Source organism: Octopus bimaculoides, chromosome 1 (genome assembly GCF_046866305.1).
Source record: "Octopus bimaculoides isolate indiv1 chromosome 1, ASM4686630v1, whole genome shotgun sequence".
Taxonomy (NCBI): Eukaryota; Metazoa; Mollusca; class Cephalopoda; order Octopoda; family Octopodidae; genus Octopus; species Octopus bimaculoides.
This window is the reverse complement of record NC_142928.1, coordinates 14,422,901-14,444,359: the sequence shown is the minus strand read 5'-3', so window position 1 is coordinate 14,444,359 and position 21,459 is coordinate 14,422,901. Positions and strand designations below refer to the sequence as shown.

General features: G+C 34.9%; 1 protein-coding gene across 1 annotated transcript in view; it reads left to right on the top strand.

Moving 5' to 3' along the window:
- Window positions 1–21,459, top strand: part of LOC106869364 (glutamate receptor) — a 702,165-nt gene that overhangs the window by 530,696 nt on the left and 150,010 nt on the right. The window contains exon 5 of the mRNA XM_014915088.3: window positions 15,181–15,234. Within this exon, the coding sequence (XP_014770574.1) occupies window positions 15,181–15,234 (54 nt within the window). The remainder of the gene's footprint in view (window positions 1–15,180; window positions 15,235–21,459) is intronic.

Sequence of the window (21,459 nt, the reverse complement as noted above, 5' to 3'; positions counted from 1 at the left end):
CCTAGCGTGCCTAATCGTTTAGATCACAATGTGAACGAAACCCCCATATTTGTATATATATATATATATATATATATATATATATATATATATATATATATATATATATGACCACAGTCATATGACTGAAACAAGTAATAGAATAAAAGAATAAATGAATATATATATATATACATTCACCGACAGGTTGTGTGTAAAAGCCGTCACGTGTGACGTTAATTCCTTTCAAAACGTATAATAGTTTTCAGTCTACTCTCAAAATTGTGACACTATGTCATTCAGTCGGAAAATGTTCCATTGTATTCCTTAAACTTGCTTTCAAATAATAATCTCAATTTAATACACACGTCTATCCATCCATCCATCTATCTATTTGTCTGTCTGTCTATCTGTAAGTTGTATATCTGTCTGTCTATCTACCTATCTGTATATGAAAAACTTACTTATATATACAAAATTGTATGTACCATGATGTCTGTAAAATTTAATATACAATCATATATAAATATATAGAACACACACTTTTCGTGCCATCCAAGTTACCACGCTATTTGATTGTTTTTGACGTATGTTATGTAAAAGACTATCAACAGATATCAGGAAATTGTCCTTTTGATTACATTACTTTTGTTTTCGCAAGAAACATACATTGTAAGAAATTTGACATATCTCACCATAATTCATGAAATAGTCACACTTTTGTATGATAACCTTCAGTATGGTATTTTCTGTTAACGTCTGTCATCTTCTCTTATACGATTGCATTCAAGTATTTTTTTAAATATTTTAAACACTAAAATGTAATCGAATAAAACTAAGCAAACTCAATTATTGATATTCAAACTCATCCTTTCAACACTATATTTGCACACAGCTAGCTCCCTCAGTAGTGTTCTACACTGCTGCAAGGAATGCCAGAGGTAGTAATATGACCGATTTATTAATGTGGCAGTGAAATAAAGACAAACCATTGCAGACTTTTACCACCAGCATCGCACTTTCTCAAACTGTTGTAGATTATTTTATGCAGTTTTCTAATAAACAATTTTGAACAGCAGTTGCTTTTCATCAGCAAGCAATTCGCCCAGGGAGGATCGGTTCAATACATCTACTAAATACAAGCAAACTCTAAAGGACTTATTATTCTGATCAGGAGTTTTACTGCACATGTGTTAACTGCGGCAAAAACTTCAACACAGTCAACCATAGAATTTTGTAGTATAAATTGATGGACATTAGCAAGATTGGAATATTGGAATTCTGTTTTAGATCAAAGGAGGTTTACGCGGAACGTCTGTGCTTATTACCTAAATCGAAAATGGAATTACTACTCGGCACAATCTTGGTCCTAAGTTGTTTCTCCTATTGCTGACAGACATAGATAAAAACTACTCAATAAGCTACAGTGAGCTTGTTGGCACTATAGAGATAAACTTAAGTTCAACAGATAGAATGAGATTTGTGCACTTCCAAAAGAGCTGTGGCAAATTCTTTTACCCTCCCTTGCAGAAAAATAATCACCAATAACTGTTCTAATTCAATTCAAACAGGTAAATAGTTGCAATCTCTAAGAAGGTTCGTGATCTGCGCAGAACTATGCCTGCATACTTCTCTAAATAAATTCAGACTCACAAACTTTGTTATAAACTGTCAAGATCCCAGTTACTGAGAATAATAATAAAAACAACTAGAGTAAGCGTTTGTTCTGGACTACGGTTCGTAAACATGCTCTCCCTGCAGTCCATCTCTTAACTAGAAACTGCGGACATTCTAAACGATGTTTTTCCCTACAAAATATACAAATTTAAAACCAAATTCAAAGACCAGAACAATGCTTCTGAGCAATGTAAAGCTGACAAGACCCAAATATCATTTCATATAAATGGATGTTTACAGAAAATCGTTTTTTTTAAAATATGGCATACAAGACTGAACAAAAAAAGTTGAATGGAATGAGCTCTGCTACTTGGTCTCATATTCAGAAACCTATTCACCAACAGTTTGGCCTATACGTCTCTGCAGCAGGCTAAATGTCGCGCTTAAACTGTATTATTTTACTCCTTTACTTGTTTCAGTCATTTAGCTGTGGCCATGCTGGAGCACCACCTTTAGTCGAACAAATCGACCCCAGGACTTATCCTTTGTAAGCCTAGTACTTATTCTATCGGTCTCTTTTTGCCGAACCGCTATGTTACAGGGACGTAAACACACCAACATCGGTTGTCAAGCGATGTGGGATTGACAAACACAGACAGACAAACATATATATATACGACGGGCTTCTTTCAGTTTCCGTCTACCAAATCGACTCACAAGGCTTTGGTCGGCCTGAGGCTATAGTAGAAGACACTTGCCCAAGGTGTCACGCAGTGGGACTGAACCCGGAATTATGTGGTTGATAAGCAAGTTACTTACATCACAGCCACTCCTATGTAAAAATGTTCGCAAAGGCTTATAGAAAGCATATAATTGCATTGTTATATTACAGGATGATGCATGTGTAAAATACTGCAAACGAAGCAGTGCAATCTCTACCAATTTCATAGTCGACCAAATAGAAACACTATGTATATTGGCAAACATAACAAAACGATGTTACAACACTGGAACTGTGCAGAAATGCAAAGGCGACGAGCTGGCACAAACGTTAGCACACCGGGCGAAATGCTTAGCGCTATTTCGTCTTCCGCTACGTTCTGAGTTCAAATTTCGCCGAGGTTGACTTTGCCTTTCATCCTTTCGAGGTCGATTAAATAAATACCAGTTACGCACTGGGATCGATACAATCGACTTAATCCGTTTGTCTGTCCTTGCTTGTCCCCTTTGTGTTTATCCCCTTGTGGGTAGTAAAGAAATAAGCAAAGCAACTATAGTACTGGAAAAGTCACGAGGAAATTTGTATACGCACATTTAAATATTCATGTATGTAAGCATGTCACTATATATTAGTTTGTATGTAAGCATGCATTTGTGTGTGTGTGTGTGTGTGTGTGTGTACGCGCGCATGACATTTTTTTCTTTCATATTTTGAGAAATTCTTCTGTGAATTCAAACCTGTCACTAACAAAGTGACAAGTCTTTTTTGTTATGATGACAGTTCTAAGGATTTAGAAATATGTGACTGTGTGCTATTTTGTTAATGTATGACAATCTATGTTTGCATCGTAGTGTTCGTGAATGTTTGAATACTGCTGACAACACTTAGGCAATGAATGTGCGTTTCTCTTGTGCAGAAGTATAGGCTTCAGTTTTTGCTTGTGTGTTGTGTGTGTGTGTGTGTGTGTGTGTGTATATATATATATATATATATATATGTATGTATATATATATATATATATATATATATATATATATATATATATATATATATATACATACACACACACACAGTCGTATATTTTCATTCACGCACACACATATAGCTAGCTAGCTAGATAGATAGATAGATACATAAATACATATATAGATACATAGATACATATAGATAGATAGATAGATAGATAGATAGATAGATAGATATTTCTGTCTTTATGCATTTGTGTAAAACACATTTGTAAGAACTACATTCTCTCTGTCGCTACTCGCTCATTGCGATATTTAAGAAGACAACACCAGTTTGCTGAAGTAACATCACTACGAGACAATCTACATATAATGGGTGTGCTGACCAGCCCACATGCCGGAAAATGCTTATAGAAATCGTAAATCGACAGATCTAAATATTCTTCAGTTATATCTTCCTCAAGTCACATGGTCCTCTACGGCTAACAAAAACTAATGCATGGGCCATCTTTGAAATGGTTGATATAACTTTTACAATGCTTTATTCTGGCTAGAGACTTTTTGAATGGAATTTTGACGAAGATGGTGTGTAATAGGATTGGAACCCAGGACCAATTTATTTTGCACTGAACCTCTTAACAACACGGCTATATATTATGAGGAATTATCTTTGTCCTTTCATTTCTAAAATGTTTATCTCTGATAATTTTATAGTTTTAGTTAATTCAAAAGAGATGACATGAAAGAGTAGGGCAGGCAGAGATTGAAAGTGGGAAAATTCTGAGACTGAAGGAATGAGTGTGTCTGTGCATGTGTTTGAGAGAGAGGGGGTAGAGAGAACGAGAGAGAGAGAGAGAGAGAGAGAGATAGAGAGAGAGAGAAATAGAGTGGGAAAATGGGAGAGGGGGTAAAAGGAAAGAAATATTAAATCTATAACAAGAGTTATCATCCACACACCATGTCAGTTTATCATTAATAAACCATTTGTTTATCGCAATATTCGAAAAATATTTTCTGCTACATCACGTGATCACGAAATTCTGGTAAATGATATGGTGAATTAGTGATAATATTCGAGGTTAAATTAATGGAAAATGAATGTGAAATAAAGGTGCATGCGTACAAAGATGAAAGCAAACTATCATATCCTAACTGGTCATAAGCTTATTTTTCATCAATATAACTATACCATTATCATCACAACTACAGCATTAACATCAGCATGGAAATAACCATTAGCGGCATGATCATCATCATCACCATCATCATCATCATCATCATCATCATCATCATCATCATTACAACTGCCACCACCTACACCACCACAAGCACGAAACCACCATCACAACTACGATATTTATCTGCAGCAGTAGAAACAGCCACATGCTTACCTTCGCCATCGTACACGCCATTATTTTCACTACTCGCCACCATCACCACCACCACCATTGCTAGTAGTAGTAGCAACAACAAACAGCTAAAGAGGAAGCCAGAGCGGCTAGAAAGTGAAGCTGAATCTCCCTAAAAAGCTAACATTCCGCCTTAAATATTGGAAGGACATATTTAGATAATGTCGCAGTCTTCGATGTACGACTACATGGGTAGGTCAACATTGGGACGCTGTTCATATCTTTTTGGCGGGGGATGAAAAGCGGCTGTGCATTTTTCTCATCATCATCACTTATTCTCTGCCCTTTGTAATCCTCAACATCACCATTCTCCTCCATGACCATCCCCACCATTCTCATCATCATCCTCCAGTCCTCAGCCGTCATCATCAGCAGTAGCACCATCTTCGTTCATCACCATCTCCACTAACTTCGTTCATCATCAACACAGCGATCATAAACTCCTTCATCCATGCTCCTCCTCTTCATCATCATCATCCTCATCACCACAGCCATCCTTGTCATCGTCTTCATCATCACCACCACTACTCGTCATCCTCATCCGCCTCTTTCATTATCATCATCCATCTCCAGCATCATGATAGCTACCACCGCCAGCATTACTTGTAGTTTAACTAAAAAAAAAAGAAAAAAAAAAAGAAAAAAATCACTGCAATCATCCTTAATGTTTTTCTCTATCGTAGATAAAATAATTATATTCTTATGTTCAAACTCTGTTCATAGTTGAATTTCGCGTAATCAGTAAAGAAACATTTTAGAATTACGCTCCAAATACAAAAAGAAAAACAAACAAACAAACAAATCACCACCACCAACAAAAATCATAAAGCAATAGCTTTTGCAAATTCCTAAAACCTATTAAGAAAAGTCGTTTGATTAAATACAAGTGGCTTTTACATAATTGATGAGTTCATATAGAAAATCATTTCATCTGTAAATTTAATTTAACTTTAAATACATTTTACGATATTCTATGACTTTCTGCAAATTTTGTCTGCGATAACCATATTTAAACTGATGTTTGAAAAGATAATAATGACTATGACAATGATGATGATTTTCATGGTGAATACATTACGAACACTACTTGTTGTTGCTGCTGCTGCTGCTGCTGCTATTACCACTACTACTACTACTACTACTACTACTACTACTACTACTACTACTACTTATAATAATAATAATAATTCTGTATTGCCCACAAGGGGCTAAACATAGAGGGGACAAGCAAGGACAGACAAAGGGATTAAGTCGATTACATCGACCCCAGTGCGTAACTGGTGCTTAATTTATCGACCCCGAAAGGATGAAAAGCAAAGTGGACCGCGGCAGAATTTGAACTCAGAACATAACGGCAGACGAAATACCGTTAAGCATTTCGCCCGGCCTGCTAACATTTCTGCTAGCTAATAATAATCCTTTCTACTTCATGCACATGGGCGGTTATTTTTCGGGCGGGGTTGATTCGACCCCAGTTATCTGTTGGTAGATATTTTATCGAACTCTATTGAATGAAACGTAAAGTAGACCTCGGTGGAATTTGAACTCAGAACATAAAAACGGACAAAATGCCGCTAAGCATTTCGCCCGGTGTGGTAAGTATTCAGCTACCTCACCGCAATAATAATAATGATAATAATAATAATAACAATAACAATAATAATTCTTTCAAATTTTGGCACGTGGCCTGAAACTTCGGGGAGGAGGTACGTCGATTGCATCGATCAACTGGTATTTATTTTATCGAATCCTAAGGGATGTAATACAAAATCGACCTCGGCGAAATTTGAACCCAGAACATAATGACGGACGAAATGCCGTTAAGTATTTCGCCCGGCATGCTGACGATTCAGCTACCTTGACGCCTTAATAACAACAACAACAACAACAACAACAACAGCAACAACAATAATAATAATAATAATAATAATAATGATCCTTCTAGAAAGGCAAGGTCGATCTCGGCGGAATTTGGACACAGAATGTAGCGGCAGACGAAATACCGCTAAGCATTTCGCCCGCCCTGCGAATATTAATAATAATAATAATAATAATAATAATAATAATAATAATAATAATAATAATAATAATAATAATAATTTCAATTTTTTGGCACAAACCTAATAATTTATGAGAGAGGGTTTTAGTCGATTACTGGTGTATTTTTTATCGTTCCCCAATTTCAAACAATGAATTCGATCTCGGCGGATTTTCAGCTCAAAACGTAATGAGTCGGAGAATATACTGCAAAGCATTTTTCCGACGTTCTAGCATTTGTGCCAACTCAATACTTTATGACTTCAATATTTTCACAAGGCCAGCAATTTTAGCGGAAAACATTAGTTGATTACACTGCGCTCTATATTTCACTGTTACTCTATCGATCCCGAAAAGATGAAAGCCAAACATGACAGCGGTATGTTTTGGACATGATATGTAACCAGTCGAAATAAATAACGAAATATATGTTTCGACGAGTTTATCATCCACGAAATTGATAGGCAGAGAAACGATTTCTAACACAGACATAAAAATGTGGAGTTATACGTACAAAATTGCGAAAGAAAAAGAGGCATGAGATATAAAATATACATGTGTGAGTGCGTGGTAAGAAGTTTGCTTTCCAGCCTTATGCTTCCGGGTTCAGTACCACTGTGTGATAGCTTGGTTAAATATCTTATACTATAGCTTCGGGGTGACCAAAACTTTGAGAGAGGATTTGGCACACTGTAACTGAAAGTCGCCCGGCATACATACATGCATGAATACATACATACATACATGCATGAATACATACATACATACATACATACATACATACATACATATAAGAGGTTTTGGTATCTAGAAGAATCAAAAGGGAGGTAATGCTATGTAAGTGGTACAGGAGGAACGTAGTAAAACACCCGGTTCGATAATTGTATGAGTGAGGAGTCTAACGCGGGTCGTGCGTGAGCTTCTACGTATGTTGAATAAAATGAGACAAAAAAGCCAAGGGAGTGTGAGATTTCTAGGACATTTATAAAGAGAAAGGTAGTCCTAAAGCTGTTTCAGGGATATAAAAAATATCCCCTCATAAGAGACGATATGGGAAAGTTAAATAGAAGGAAATAATAGAGTTCAATATAAGAAGTTATTTTGGAAAGGGAGGGATATAGGAAGAATACAGGGAAATATGAGAATAAAAATAAAAATCTATGTTGAATGTTACAGTTGCAGTTCCATTATCCAAGTAATATGCTGTGTAGGATGGGTAAAAGAGGTTTCTTGTCCATGGCATGTAAATTCCGATAGGTGTTCATATTTTGTTATTACAAATGGATAGTGTGTAGATATTAATTTCATACCCGGTTCATTCAAAGGGATCAGTAGTGTATGTATGTTTGTATGTATGTATGTGAGTGTGTGTGTGTGTGTATGTTTGCTTGTCTTTGTATTTGATTTCCTCCATCACCACTTGACAAACGGTTTTGGTGTGCTTACATCCCCTAAACTAGCGTTTCGGCAAAAGAGAACGACATCATAAGTGCCAGGCTTAAAAACAAAAACAATTATTGAGGTTGATTTGTTCGACTAAAATTCTTCAAGACGGTGTCCCAGCGCCTCCACAATGTAATGAGAGAATCAAATAAAAGACAAACATGAAAAGACGCCATGCAAATGACAAATTAGGACGACACTCGACTCGTGATAGAGGAAGACCTCCATGTGCAGCCAGTCGAGGAATTGCACTGATCTAAGACCATGTTGAACACATCTTGTCCCAGATGTAAACATAAAGTGATCTCATCGCCTTTGAAAGTCAAAAGAACGAAAATTTTCTTGAGATTTATTGACAGTTGCATCAACTTCAATATTTAAGATAATTTGGTTCTTATTTTATCGACGCTGAAAGGATGAGAGCCAAAGTCGACGTCGGTGGAGTTTGAACTCAGAACGGAAACTGGAAGAATTGTTGCTAAACATTTTATCCGGCGTTTGTTGGCACTCCGTCGCTTACGAAGTCGAGGGTTCCAGTTGATCCGATCAACGGAACAGCCTGCTCGTGAAATTAACATGCAAGTGGCTGAGCACTCCACAGACACGTGTACCCTTAACGTAGTTCTCGGGGGTATTCAGCGTGACACAGTGCGACAAGGCTGACCCTTTGAAAAACAGGTACAGCAGAAACAGGAAGTAAGAGTGAGAGAAAGCTGTGGTGAAAGAGTACAGCAGGGTTCGCCACCATCCCCTGCCGGAGCCTCGTGGAGCTTTATGTGTTTTCGCTCAATAAACACTCACAACGCCCGGTCTGGGAATTGAAACCGCGATCCTATGACCGCGAGTCCGCTGCCCTAACCACTGGGCCATTGCGTCTCCACTTTGTCCGGCGTATAAATGATTCTGTCTACACGCTGCCTTAATAATAATGATAATGGTTTCAATTTTTTCTACAAGAGCAGCAATTTTTGGGAAGAGGATGAGTCGACTACATCGACCCCTGTGTTCAAATGACAACTTATTTTATCGAGGCCAAAAGGATGAAAGCCAAAATCGATCACTGCGGAATTTGAACTTCATTTTGCCCGTTGAGGTAACGATTCTACCTGCTCACTGCCTAAATAATAATAATAATCATTTTAGTAATAGTAGTAGCAGCAGCAGCAACAGCAGTCAAAAACATAATGACCTTTTCTTCATTGATCCCAAGAAAGAAGTGTATTTATTTACATACATTGTCATGACCTGGCGCACGCCAAGGAGCTAATTATGGTTTGAAACTTTCGTAAACAAGGAAATTTCGTTGGCAATGGTGTTTTCGATGCTTTACAAAATGTTTATACTTTTTCGCACTCCAATTCTTATTTTCAACACTTCTATTTATAAGTTAATCATTGCGCAAATTTAAGTGTTTACACTTAAGACTGTTTGTTTAGTTTTTCACTCCGTCTATTTTCATAAGTCTGCACCATTGTTTATTTATAATTTCAATGTGTGTTTATCTTCTTGAGATCATGGATACCACCACAGTTTTAAGCATCTCCTCCAGCTAATACTGAGGCCAGCTTCAGCCACAAATAATAATAAAAATTGTTAATAAAAACAAATCTATACAATGCTAAAAAACAGTGTTTTGGCGAAATGCATTTTTCACTCCAGGGTGATTGACTGGACGATCATCTTTTCTGAAGACTTTAGTTAGTAATCTGACAGAAATATTATTTTTTCCTCAGGCAGTTCTGGAAGAAATCATCTTCGAACCAGAGCGCTATGAATGGCAGCAAATTTTTCAAACAACGATATTACCGCCACCACTAACATCAATAATAATAATAATAATAATAATAATAATAATAATAATAATAATAATAATAATAATAATAATAATGTCCGGATGCATACCAGGCAGTGGCTCTCATGGCTATGCCCGGATGCATACCAGGCAGTGGCTCTCATAGCTTTTGATCTTAACTGATTGGAAGTGATATCATGTACATTGTTTTGTCATGGTATAAAAGATGGGCTACAACAAATATTCTGCTCAGTACCACAGGTTTGCTTGTGAGTTGCTTGACTTTAACCAGTTGAGCATGTCCCTTATTGGTTGATGATATGTGCATCTCTGATCATGAGAAGAAGTAGTCTGGGAGCATCATAGCCATGTGTTGAGAGGAATTCTTTATGGTTTGAATAATTCACCTTTGGAAACATGGGTGTTTTGCTCAACATCCTTAAACAAACTTTATTCAGGGACCTTTTGAACAGAATGGGCTACTCGACCTGAAGAAAATTCTAACTGGGCCCCACCTGCGAGGTCATGCGCTGTTTATCTTGATATGAGCGCACATATGGTTGGGATGCATGTACCTGGTGTACCCTTATCAGACGGGTAGTCATGATGGGTATAATGGGCTTCGTATATTTTACCCTAGTGTCACTTTGATGGCATGCACTGCTCTTTCACTCAATTATAATAATTTTAATAAAAATAAGAAAAATCCTTTTTACTATAGGTACACGGCCTGAAATGTTCAGGGAGGGCTAGGTCGATCACATCGACCGCAGTACTCGACTAATAATTAATTTATCCACCTCAAAACGATGACAGGCAAAGTCGACCTCAGTAAAAATTTAAACTAAGACCATAAAGACGGACAAAATGCTTCGAAGCATTTTCCCCGACGCGCTAAGGATTATGCCAGCTCACCACCTTACCAATAATAATAATAATAATAATAATAATAATAATAATAATAATAATCATAATCATAATAATAATAATAATAATAATAATAATAATAATAATAATAATAATAATCATAATCATAATAATAATAATAATAATAATAATAATAATAATCAGAAGAAGAATTTTCCAAGGAGACTCACTGTCACCCCTGCTTTTTCTGCCTTTCTCTAACCCCGCTAACAAACTTGTGAAACGAAACCACTAAAAAATAAACCATCTCCTCTACATAGATGACGTAAAACTTTACGTTAATAGGACCATAGAGCAGAGAGACATTATCAAAATTATTCAGTTTGAGCAATGGCATCGGAATGAGCATGGGGCTGGACAAATGTGCCAGAGTTACACTGCGAAGAAGCAAATTATTCAGCACTAAAAAGACTGCACTCGACATTGACACAGAAATGAGAGAATTAAACCACAACCACCGATACAAATATCTAGGAATACCAGTCATAATTTACAGCTTTAACATAACATACTCGAAGATCAGTGAAATGAGAAACCAAGAGATAAAATCCAGAAAAATACTAACAGCGTACCGAAGACACTACCCTAAAGCAGACGCAGACAGCATATATCTACTCCATTCAGAGGGAGGCCGTGCCCTGATACAGATAGAAAACTACTATAAAATAACAATAGTTGGACTGGCAATATACTTAGAAACAAAGAAGGAAAGACTATTACATCTATTAAAGCAACATCCGAAAAAGAAAACACTTTTCTCTAAACACAAGGAGGCGACAAAATAAAAAACAGAAGCAAACTACACTGACACACTGACCTCAGATGACAACATAGCAGAAATGGTGGAAGAGACAAAAAGCAACACGAAAAATGAATTATAAATGATACTGAAGAAGAAATGGAGAGAAAAATTACTCCATGGCCAATACACTGCAGGGCGTGACAGAGAGGAAGTGAGTTTAATTAAAAGCCAGCAATAGCCCAAAGCTCTTGACTAAGAGCCGAAACTGAAGCGCTGACTCTCCCTGCACAATACCAATGTCTGTTAACCCAGAATTATAAAAACAAAATAATGAAAAATGAATATCTGATAACACAAAACCATATTACACCATGCAGTGGAAAATACTACAATTGTTTGCGTCAGAGGACAGTAGTGAGGTTAGAAATCTAGTGAGGTTAGAAATGAGTGAGGTTAGAAATCGAGTCTGTACTGCGAAAGTTAAAATTTATTGGGTAGTGCTGTAAACAAACGATAGGTGTACCTGTACGTTGCAAAAATACAAAATACAGTGACAGATACATGTCTCTTAAAGATCAAAGTAAGGGTTGCCATTAACAATGCTCTGAGATTTCAAATCATGAGACTATGTCACATAATTCTATTCTGAAATCAGAAAGAGTCCTTTAAGCTTTCATATTTGTGTAACGTAGAGGAGTACACCCACGTGTTTTCAAACCTAAACTTTAACTGAATACAGGCTTCTCTTTACATTTATAAAGTAACTTATATATATATATATATATATATATATATATATATATATATATATATATATATATATATATATATATATATATATATATATATATATATATATATATATATATATATATATATATATATATATATATATATATAAGTTACTTTATAAATGTAAAGAGAAGCCTGTATTCAGTTAAAGTTTAGGTTTGAAAACACGTGGGTGTACTCCTCTTTCCGTATTCCCGAGCGTCATACTAATATATACTTTTGTTATTTACACCACCTGTCCTCGTCTGTTATTATTTTTTGTATATTCTCCCATATATATATATATATATATATATATATACATATATATAGTTAAAGTCTGTCATACCGGCCATGACGAAGGGAAATAGCCCTGAAACTCGAGTCGCCTTTATATATATATATTTATATATTTGATCCTTTATATTGAACACTCAATATTTCATCTACATTCAATACTTTATTTCATGGTGCCATCCATTTTTATTTTATTTTATTTTATATTATATATTGTATATTCCATATTCTATACCCCACATTGGTTCTGCAGGAATATAAATAAAACATAAAAAAACAGACAGTGTTGGAACTCTTTTAAACAAAATAATATATTCCTCTATACACAATCATACAAAAAGACCACCTTTTTTGTATTTATTTTTACTCGCATATATACATATATATATAAATAAATAAATAAATAATATATATATATATATATATATATATATATATATATATATATATATATATATATGTATATATATATATATATATATGTGTATGTATATACGTATGTATATGTGTATATATATGTGTGTATGCACATATATATATATATATACATATATATATATATATATATATATATGTATATATATATATATATATATATATATATATATATACGTATATGTGTATATATGTGTGTATGTACATATATATATACATATATAAATATATATGTATATACATATTTAAATATATATATATGTATATATGTATATATATATATGTATGCATATATATATCTATATATTCGTATGTATATGTATATATATATATATGTGTGTGTGTGTGTGTGTGTGTGTGGGTGTGGGTGTGTGTGCGTGAGTGTATGTGTGTATGTGTGCGTGTGTGTGTGTATACATATATATGAATTATAAATTATATATATAAATAGTATATACTTTAGGCGTTTTCTAAAACTGGATACTCTCGCATCAATTAACCTATTGTTTCCTTTTCTTCTTTTCATATCTTTACAAAAACGTGGGATGGTTGAGATAAATTGTATAAAAACATAGTAGATTATATTATGCTATTATTAAAATTCTAATGAAGATTAAAGAAATAGGATACATATATAATTGTATAAAATACATAAAATTCAATAAGACATTAATTGGATTGAGTTATAATTTGAAGTTGGACTATGCAACTTTGTGGAGAGATATCCAATGAGAAGTGGGAGTGAATAAGGGTCTCGGACCAGAGGACTTCAATACTCAGTCACTGCTGTCCATGCTAAAACGTAATATAATCCAAAGTCTTGTGGATGTTTCTCCTTCATTCTATGATAAATCCTTGATACAGCTGTCAAACCACAGCCAACTGTTTGCACCTCTACTGTATATCAATCCTACGCTCTCTGCCTCGTATAATATACATTTCACATCATCAGTTTAGAATCCCAACTCTAATCTGAGTGAATGTATATATATATATATATATATATTTGTGTGTGTCTGTGTGTGTCTGTGTGTATGTGCGTATGTGTGAGTGTGCTTGTCCCACCACCATCGCTTGACAACCGATGCTGGTGTGTTTACGTCACCGTAACTTAGCGGGTCGGCAAGAAAAACCTATAGAATAAGTACTAGGCTTACAAAGAATAAGTCCTGGTGTCGATTTGCTTGACTAAAGGTGGTGCTCCAGCATGGCCGCAGTCGAATGACTGAAAAAAGTAAAAGAGAGTAAAAGAGAACAATAATAATAACAACAACAAAATCAACAACGTTTTCAAAGTTTGGTTCAAGATGAGTAAGTCTGGGGGAGAGATATCTAAGCTGCCTCGGGTCCGGTGCTGAGCTGGTGCTTATTTTATCAATCTCGAAAGGAAGAAACGCAAAGTTGTCCTCGGCGGAATTTAAACTCAGAAAGTAAAGACTGACGAAGAGCCGCTATTTTGCCCAACGTGCTAATTTTTCTGCCAGTTCTTCTTCTTCTTCTTCTTCTTCTTCTTCTTCTTCTTCTTCTTCTTCTTCTTCTTCTTCTTCTTCTTCTTCTTCTTCTTCTTCTTCTTCTTCTTCTTCTTCTTCTTCTTCTTCTTCTTCTTCTTCTTCTTCTTCTTCTTCTTCTTCTACTACTACTACTACTACTACTACTACTACTACTACTACTACTACTACTACTACTACTACTACTACTACTACTAATAATAATAATAATAATAATAATAATAATAATAATAATGATGATAATCTGTGTCTGGGCTCATCTTCGGTTTTAAAAGAAAACTATACACGGATATCCCTAGAATTAAAATGTCCCTAAACTTGTTCGTAGTAAAATCAAATAAATAAATATATAGATAAAATTAAAAAAAAGAAAAGAATTTTCAATATCGATGCGTTACTACTAAACGAAACGTGACAGTTTACGGCTAACATGAGCAACAATAAAAAGAATAAGTTCAAGAAGTTTTGCTCAAAAAAACATAATTCTTAATAAAATATAATTCTATATCTCAAAATGTCTATTTTCTTATTTTTCAGATCAGTGAAGTCGGCATGAATAAATTTGGATATCATTATTTACTCGGATCTATGGTAAGTATTTCGCTTATATCTTCATCTGCTGAACTTTGTCTCTTGTAATTGTCATCAATTCATGGACATTTATGATGCATTATAAATCGAATGTACGAATGTACGTGTGTGTATGTTTGTGTCATTGTGTGTTTGTGCGTTGTATGTAAAAGGAAAGGAAAGCAGTGTGACTGGGTTGAGAAAAAAAAATATGAGAGGTAGAGTGAGTGATACAATAGTAGCTCAAGACCGATTGCGTGCATGAACGTGTATCTGTATAAATATTTATATGGGAGAGTGACATGTGTGACAACGCAACACAGGCTGCGAGAGAGAGAGAACGATAAAAAGAAATACCCTTTGCTATTAACATAGAGAAATGAAAAGAGTGAGAGGTAGAGTACAGCGCACAGAGATTTGTAGCAAGCAAAGCACTCAAGAGACTGATTGGCGCTTTACATGACCAACAGATTACAATGTGAATACAATGTAATACAATATAGTATGTACATGATTTAGACATGGCTGTAATAAAACTGGCTGACTCTTATTAAAAAGTACGACAGAAGGTTTCTTATGAATGGAAAACATAATTGCCTTTTAATTCATTTTAGCTATTTGTGGATTGTGAAAATTAAGTTGGTAGCTTGTTTAGTAGATGCCTAGATCCAGGGCCGTCGCTAAGCCCCTGCAACCCCTACGGTCGCAGGGGGACTCAGCGATTGAGGGGGCCCATGTTAAGATCAAACTACATAGATGAGCCATCTATTTACTTTGGTCAAGATGTTGACTGAAAATTTCAAGTCGATAAATTAAGTAATAGTTGTGTACTGCGGTCGAACTAATCGACTGGGCCCCTCCCCCAAAATTTCGGACCTTGTGCCTGGAGTAGAAAAGAATATTTTAGAATACGATTAAAGAAAAGGAGAGGTGAAAAAGGGAGGTGAAATTTTGGTTAGATTGAAGCTGACTAGGAGAGGGTCTTTGTGGATATTAGGCTGGGATCATTTACTATGTCGACAGTAGATAAATAAAGAGATTTATTGATTCACCCATGTATATACATTTAAACAGAGAGTGAGTGTGCGAGCGCGTGTGTATGCGTATGTGTGTAAGAGAGAGAGAGAGAGAGAAAGATAGAGATGCTTATAATTATGTATTTCTCTTTTAACTGTTTGATTACTTCCCACAGAGAAACAGCTTCATCGAAGCATTTTTGATAATGACAACGATAAGTATTACAATTTAGAGAAGCCAAATATCTGGGATGTCTGTCTGTGTAATATATATATATATATATATCGATCGATCGTTCGACAAAGTATGGATTCCAATAGTTTTATATTGAACTAACTTAACTATATTTCACAAACGGTAGTATGCACAGTACCATTATTAAAATAATTATATTGGCAATTATATTGAACAAACCGGATGCACATATGTTTATGTGTGTGTATGTGTGTATGTGTGTGCAAACACACTCTCTCTCTCTCTCTCTCTCACACACACACGCACACACACACACATATATATATATAGAGAGAGAGAGAGGGAGGGGGAGGGATAGGGAGAGACAGCGAGAGAGTAAAGATTATTTGCCAACATAATGTGGCAGTCCTAGTTAGGACGATTGTTACTGCTATGTAGCCCCAAGAAACATCGTCTCCAGCTGGCTAAATAATAGTAACAATCGTCCTAACCAGGGCTGCCACATTATGATGGCAAATAATCTTTACTCTAGAGTACTGTTGCTGAATGTCTCTCGTTTGGAGATTTAGAAATATAAATTTTCTATTTATTAGATCAGTGACTGTGTATCACTTTGAGCTGAGTGGGGACACTAAACTCCCTTGTTCGAAAATATAATGGCGAAGATAATGTGTCGTATAGCTAGCTGGAGACGATGTTTTCTGGGTCTAAATAACAGTAGCAATCGTCCTATCCAGCAGTACTGCTATAGAGTACTGTTAGTAAATGTCTCTCGTTCAGAGATTTAAAAATAATAATATTCTCCATATATATATATACACACACACACCCTGTTTGTTAAAGAATTGTTAATATAATACAAACAGACACCCATATAGATCATTAACGGCTGATATGCTTCGAGTCTACTGATTTTTCATCGAATCTAAAAATAAATATAAATATTCAGATATAACATTGCCGCGAGATTACTGAATTTGGTACGTCATCTCGATAAATAGAAGTAGGAGAATGCATTTGTATATACATGACTAGTTTAACTCATCTCAGCGCGTGTACCCCTCCGCTTACATACACACAAACACACACACATACATGCAAATATGGTCAAGTTTATTTTTTTTATATTTAGTTATAATAAAAAAGAATTGTTCATGAATCTGATGGCTTACAATATTCTTTTTTAAAGTACAACTTTATTATTCTTTATACAAAAATGTTGACAGTGACATTGAAGTTTTGGCGAATTAAGTCATCACCGGAGTGCAATGCATTAGAGTTAGGCTTGCCTTTATATAGTCGCCTTTGAGTTAAAATCATCTTTGGGTGTGTGGGTCTAAGGGTGGTAACTACGTTTTCCAGTTGTTATAGAAAGGTGTTTTGGAAGATTTTCAGTTGATTAAATTTGTGGATATGTTCGTGATTAGAATTTATTCATGCATGTACAACTCTGTAAACAAGGTGTTTCTCATTGTTAGGCTGGCACTAGCTGTGATAATATCTTTGTTGATTTTAGTATTATTGGATTTTGACAGAGTAAATGATAGAAGTACAAAGTCCAGTATTTAAGCCCTTAGTAACTAGGTGTGTCCAATCTATTCCTCAAAAGAATGTGCGTAGGATGATGCTAATTTCTTTAGTTGTATTTAATGTATTTCTTGCTTTCAGTACAAGGAAAGAGAAAGAAAACAAGGCACTAAATAACAACAGTAAAGACGTAACCAGCCTAAACTTACTCCCTACCTACATTCCTTTGTGAACGATTGTATGAACATTATATTTATTCAACTGGAAACAACTGTTTCCTTTACAGAAATAATGTGGTTAAAGTGATGAAGTCAAAACTTAGGAGTTTTTGTCATGTAATATTTTCATAATTCTTATACATAAACAATGTTCTTCAAACCAGCAAATAATAATAAAATTACTTCGCAAAATTAAGGAAGCTGCTTTATAATTGTTCAAACTACTATAAATAGCTTCCAGATTTTCTTTAGTCACATTTTACACTCTTTGAAAAATATGACATCTTAGACGACATTGGTTAATATATTATTATATTCAACACGACTTCTATAGAAGCTAGATGGGGATTGTTCAGGTACATTATAGAAGGCTTTGTAATTTGTATAATTTGTACATTTCAATATGAATTACTGTTAAAGAAAAAAAGGTCCATATGCTGAGAGGATCAGGGTTTGAACTGAAAAGACTTAGATGATGATTTATTAAAGTATAAGAATTAGCACTTGCTAAAACTTGGATTTTGCATTTCGTGTCACAATGCTGATATTCAAAGGATTGTTACGTATGTTTTATTTTGAATAATATTTTATTCAAATTAATTCATGGTATTTTCCGTTATTAAAATCTTTTTGTCGTTTCCTTTCCATGTCGCTATTGTATAATTTGCTATATTCTTCTTCCTGTTTCATTATTTTTTTGTTATATAAAATCATAGAGAAACAAATAAATATGCTGCATTTCCTTTCCGTGTGTAAGCTAGCTGAGGTATGAAGAACATGACGTGTTTGCATTGGCTTTGAAAGAATGGCATATAAATTATTAGTAAGATTGTTGAAAGAACATTTTGGATGAAATAAGTGATTCGGAAGCATGCAGATATTGTCTAGGACAACTTAACACAAAAGAGATAGAAAAAGTATAGAAATATTTTCTAAACCGCGAAAAGCAATCGATTCCATTTGTATAACAGAATATAGAACAATACATTTTGTTATATAATTCTATCTTTATTTTTATCGTAAGAAAAATCAATATTGAAGAAGTTTTTCCATCTTGTTCTGTTTCGTAACAAGATGTTATATATAGCTTAATTTAATTTTAAATATTTTGTCCCGAGTAGCTAGCACTTAGCAGAAATATTTTTTAAACGAAATTCAGTTAGTTGAAATCTATTCATGCATTGCATTCTGTAAAGACAGTAAATGTCTATTCGATGCCATTGCAGCATATAAATGAACTGGCATATGGTATAGGCATGTGTTTTTGCATATCCATACATTATAGCATTAAAGGCGAAATACATGAATAGATTAAGTACTGATCCCCCGACTAATAGCTTTTACGTTCAAATCCACTACACAGGTTGCATTCATTAGTCACACTTTTATTTACATCTATAAATTCATTTATCTGCTCTGAAAACAAGTGCTTGATTAGTTTGCGATTATTGATCATGCTTCTGATTCCTCACAGACAGACAATTCCTGCCAACAACAAAAGAACAAAGGTCTATAACAGGTAATTAGGTAGAACACTGAGATGGTGCAATGCATATATTCCGCGGTATCATTACCACCGCAATCCACTTAACTTCATCCAGGTCATATGTCTACTGCTTTGATAATTCCATTATTCACAACTGTTCTTGGCTCACTCATTCCTCCTACACCGACGCTTATGGAGCAAATAGGGGAAATTATGCAATTATAATTTATCCACAGTTACTAATGTCCCCACACTAATCCTCATAGACATACACTTTGAACACTCTTTATATTTCTATTGCCTTTAAAACAGGCTTATATGAATTCCCAATTATGGTCCTCTTAGATTCTGATCACTACTTAATCCTGTCTACTGATAAAACTATCTAACACTTGCCCCAGATAAATCTCCGTCTGTCTAACGCTAACTTGCAGTCCATCTACTTTATATCTTTTTCTTTTAAATAGCGATGTAGCTATCCACTTCAGAATTCCCGTCCACATCTTACACAAACAAAGCACATAAATACGAACTCCGCTATTGATCACTCGTAGCTTCATTACAGTGCCACAATCGAAGCTACGAGTGAATAACGCCTGCGAAAAATGACCCACTCATGCCAGCTTGACAGTCATGTTGAAAACGAGAGAAGACACTAACAATGTGACCATCGGAACCAAAGACTTAAATTCTGTGCTTTAGTGCCGAAGGTCTCTCGCAGCTTATTTTTGTGTGACATATGAAAACGATCTCTACTCAGTAACGTTTACTCTGCTATTTCTAACCATAGCAGCTTCGTAAACTATATATCTGCGTAAAGCTTTTCTTCACTCATTATCGTTTTTCACTATATATACTATGGAACGCTTCTACAAATTATTTCCACTTCACTCCACCAGACGCCCAATCACTTAACTTCTAAGCTTTACTCCTGTTCCACTTTACAGAACTACCTAGATAATTGAGACCTGCACATCTTGAATGTCATCGAAACCAAATGAGTAAGCGCGTCCTGAGAAATCGACCAACTCTCACTGCTATTAAACATAACGCAAGTGCAAACTCATCAGGGCTAATTACACAATACTCCACTCCACCCAACACACTCGTCTCTCTTCCCTTGTTACTCGTACAACGAAAACTTTTTTCTGCAGAATGTCACCCCTCCAGAGTTCTCTCGCCACCTATATTTACAGATTTTCAAAATGAACACAACTTCATCTATCTCATCAACACCGCAAAATTACTGAAGGTCATGAATGCAACCGCCCCTCCAGACAAGTCATAAAAAGAAGCAATAAACTTCTAGTTTCTGATTTCAAGTCCCGAAAGAGGCAACTCTAACATTTATTCATTACATCTCGGTAACACTAATACTGATAATATACATTTTTCTCTCTTTCCAATTAGCTTCGACTATAAAAAGGAAATTATATTTAGGAAAATGCATTTGATATAATATATTATCACGTAATTCACTGTCATAACTCCACTGAGAGTAACTGTTATTATTCAGGAAGAATCAAATATTAATTAGTCTAAAAATATGCAAAACATTTTCATGGGTAAAATGTTCATATAATGTTCGTATTCAAAAGTCTTTGGAGTTTTGATGCTTTATGAAGTTATAGAAATATCCCACAGGCAAACTTTATAACAAGCAATTATATAAATTCACTTAATCGTTATATTATAGTGTGGTTGCCGAATCGGTAGTGCTCCGTTTTGAATGCATTGAGTGCGTATGTAGTTACGACTATCTGTTCAATACGAAGTTCTATGTAGTCAGTCTTCCTGTAGTCG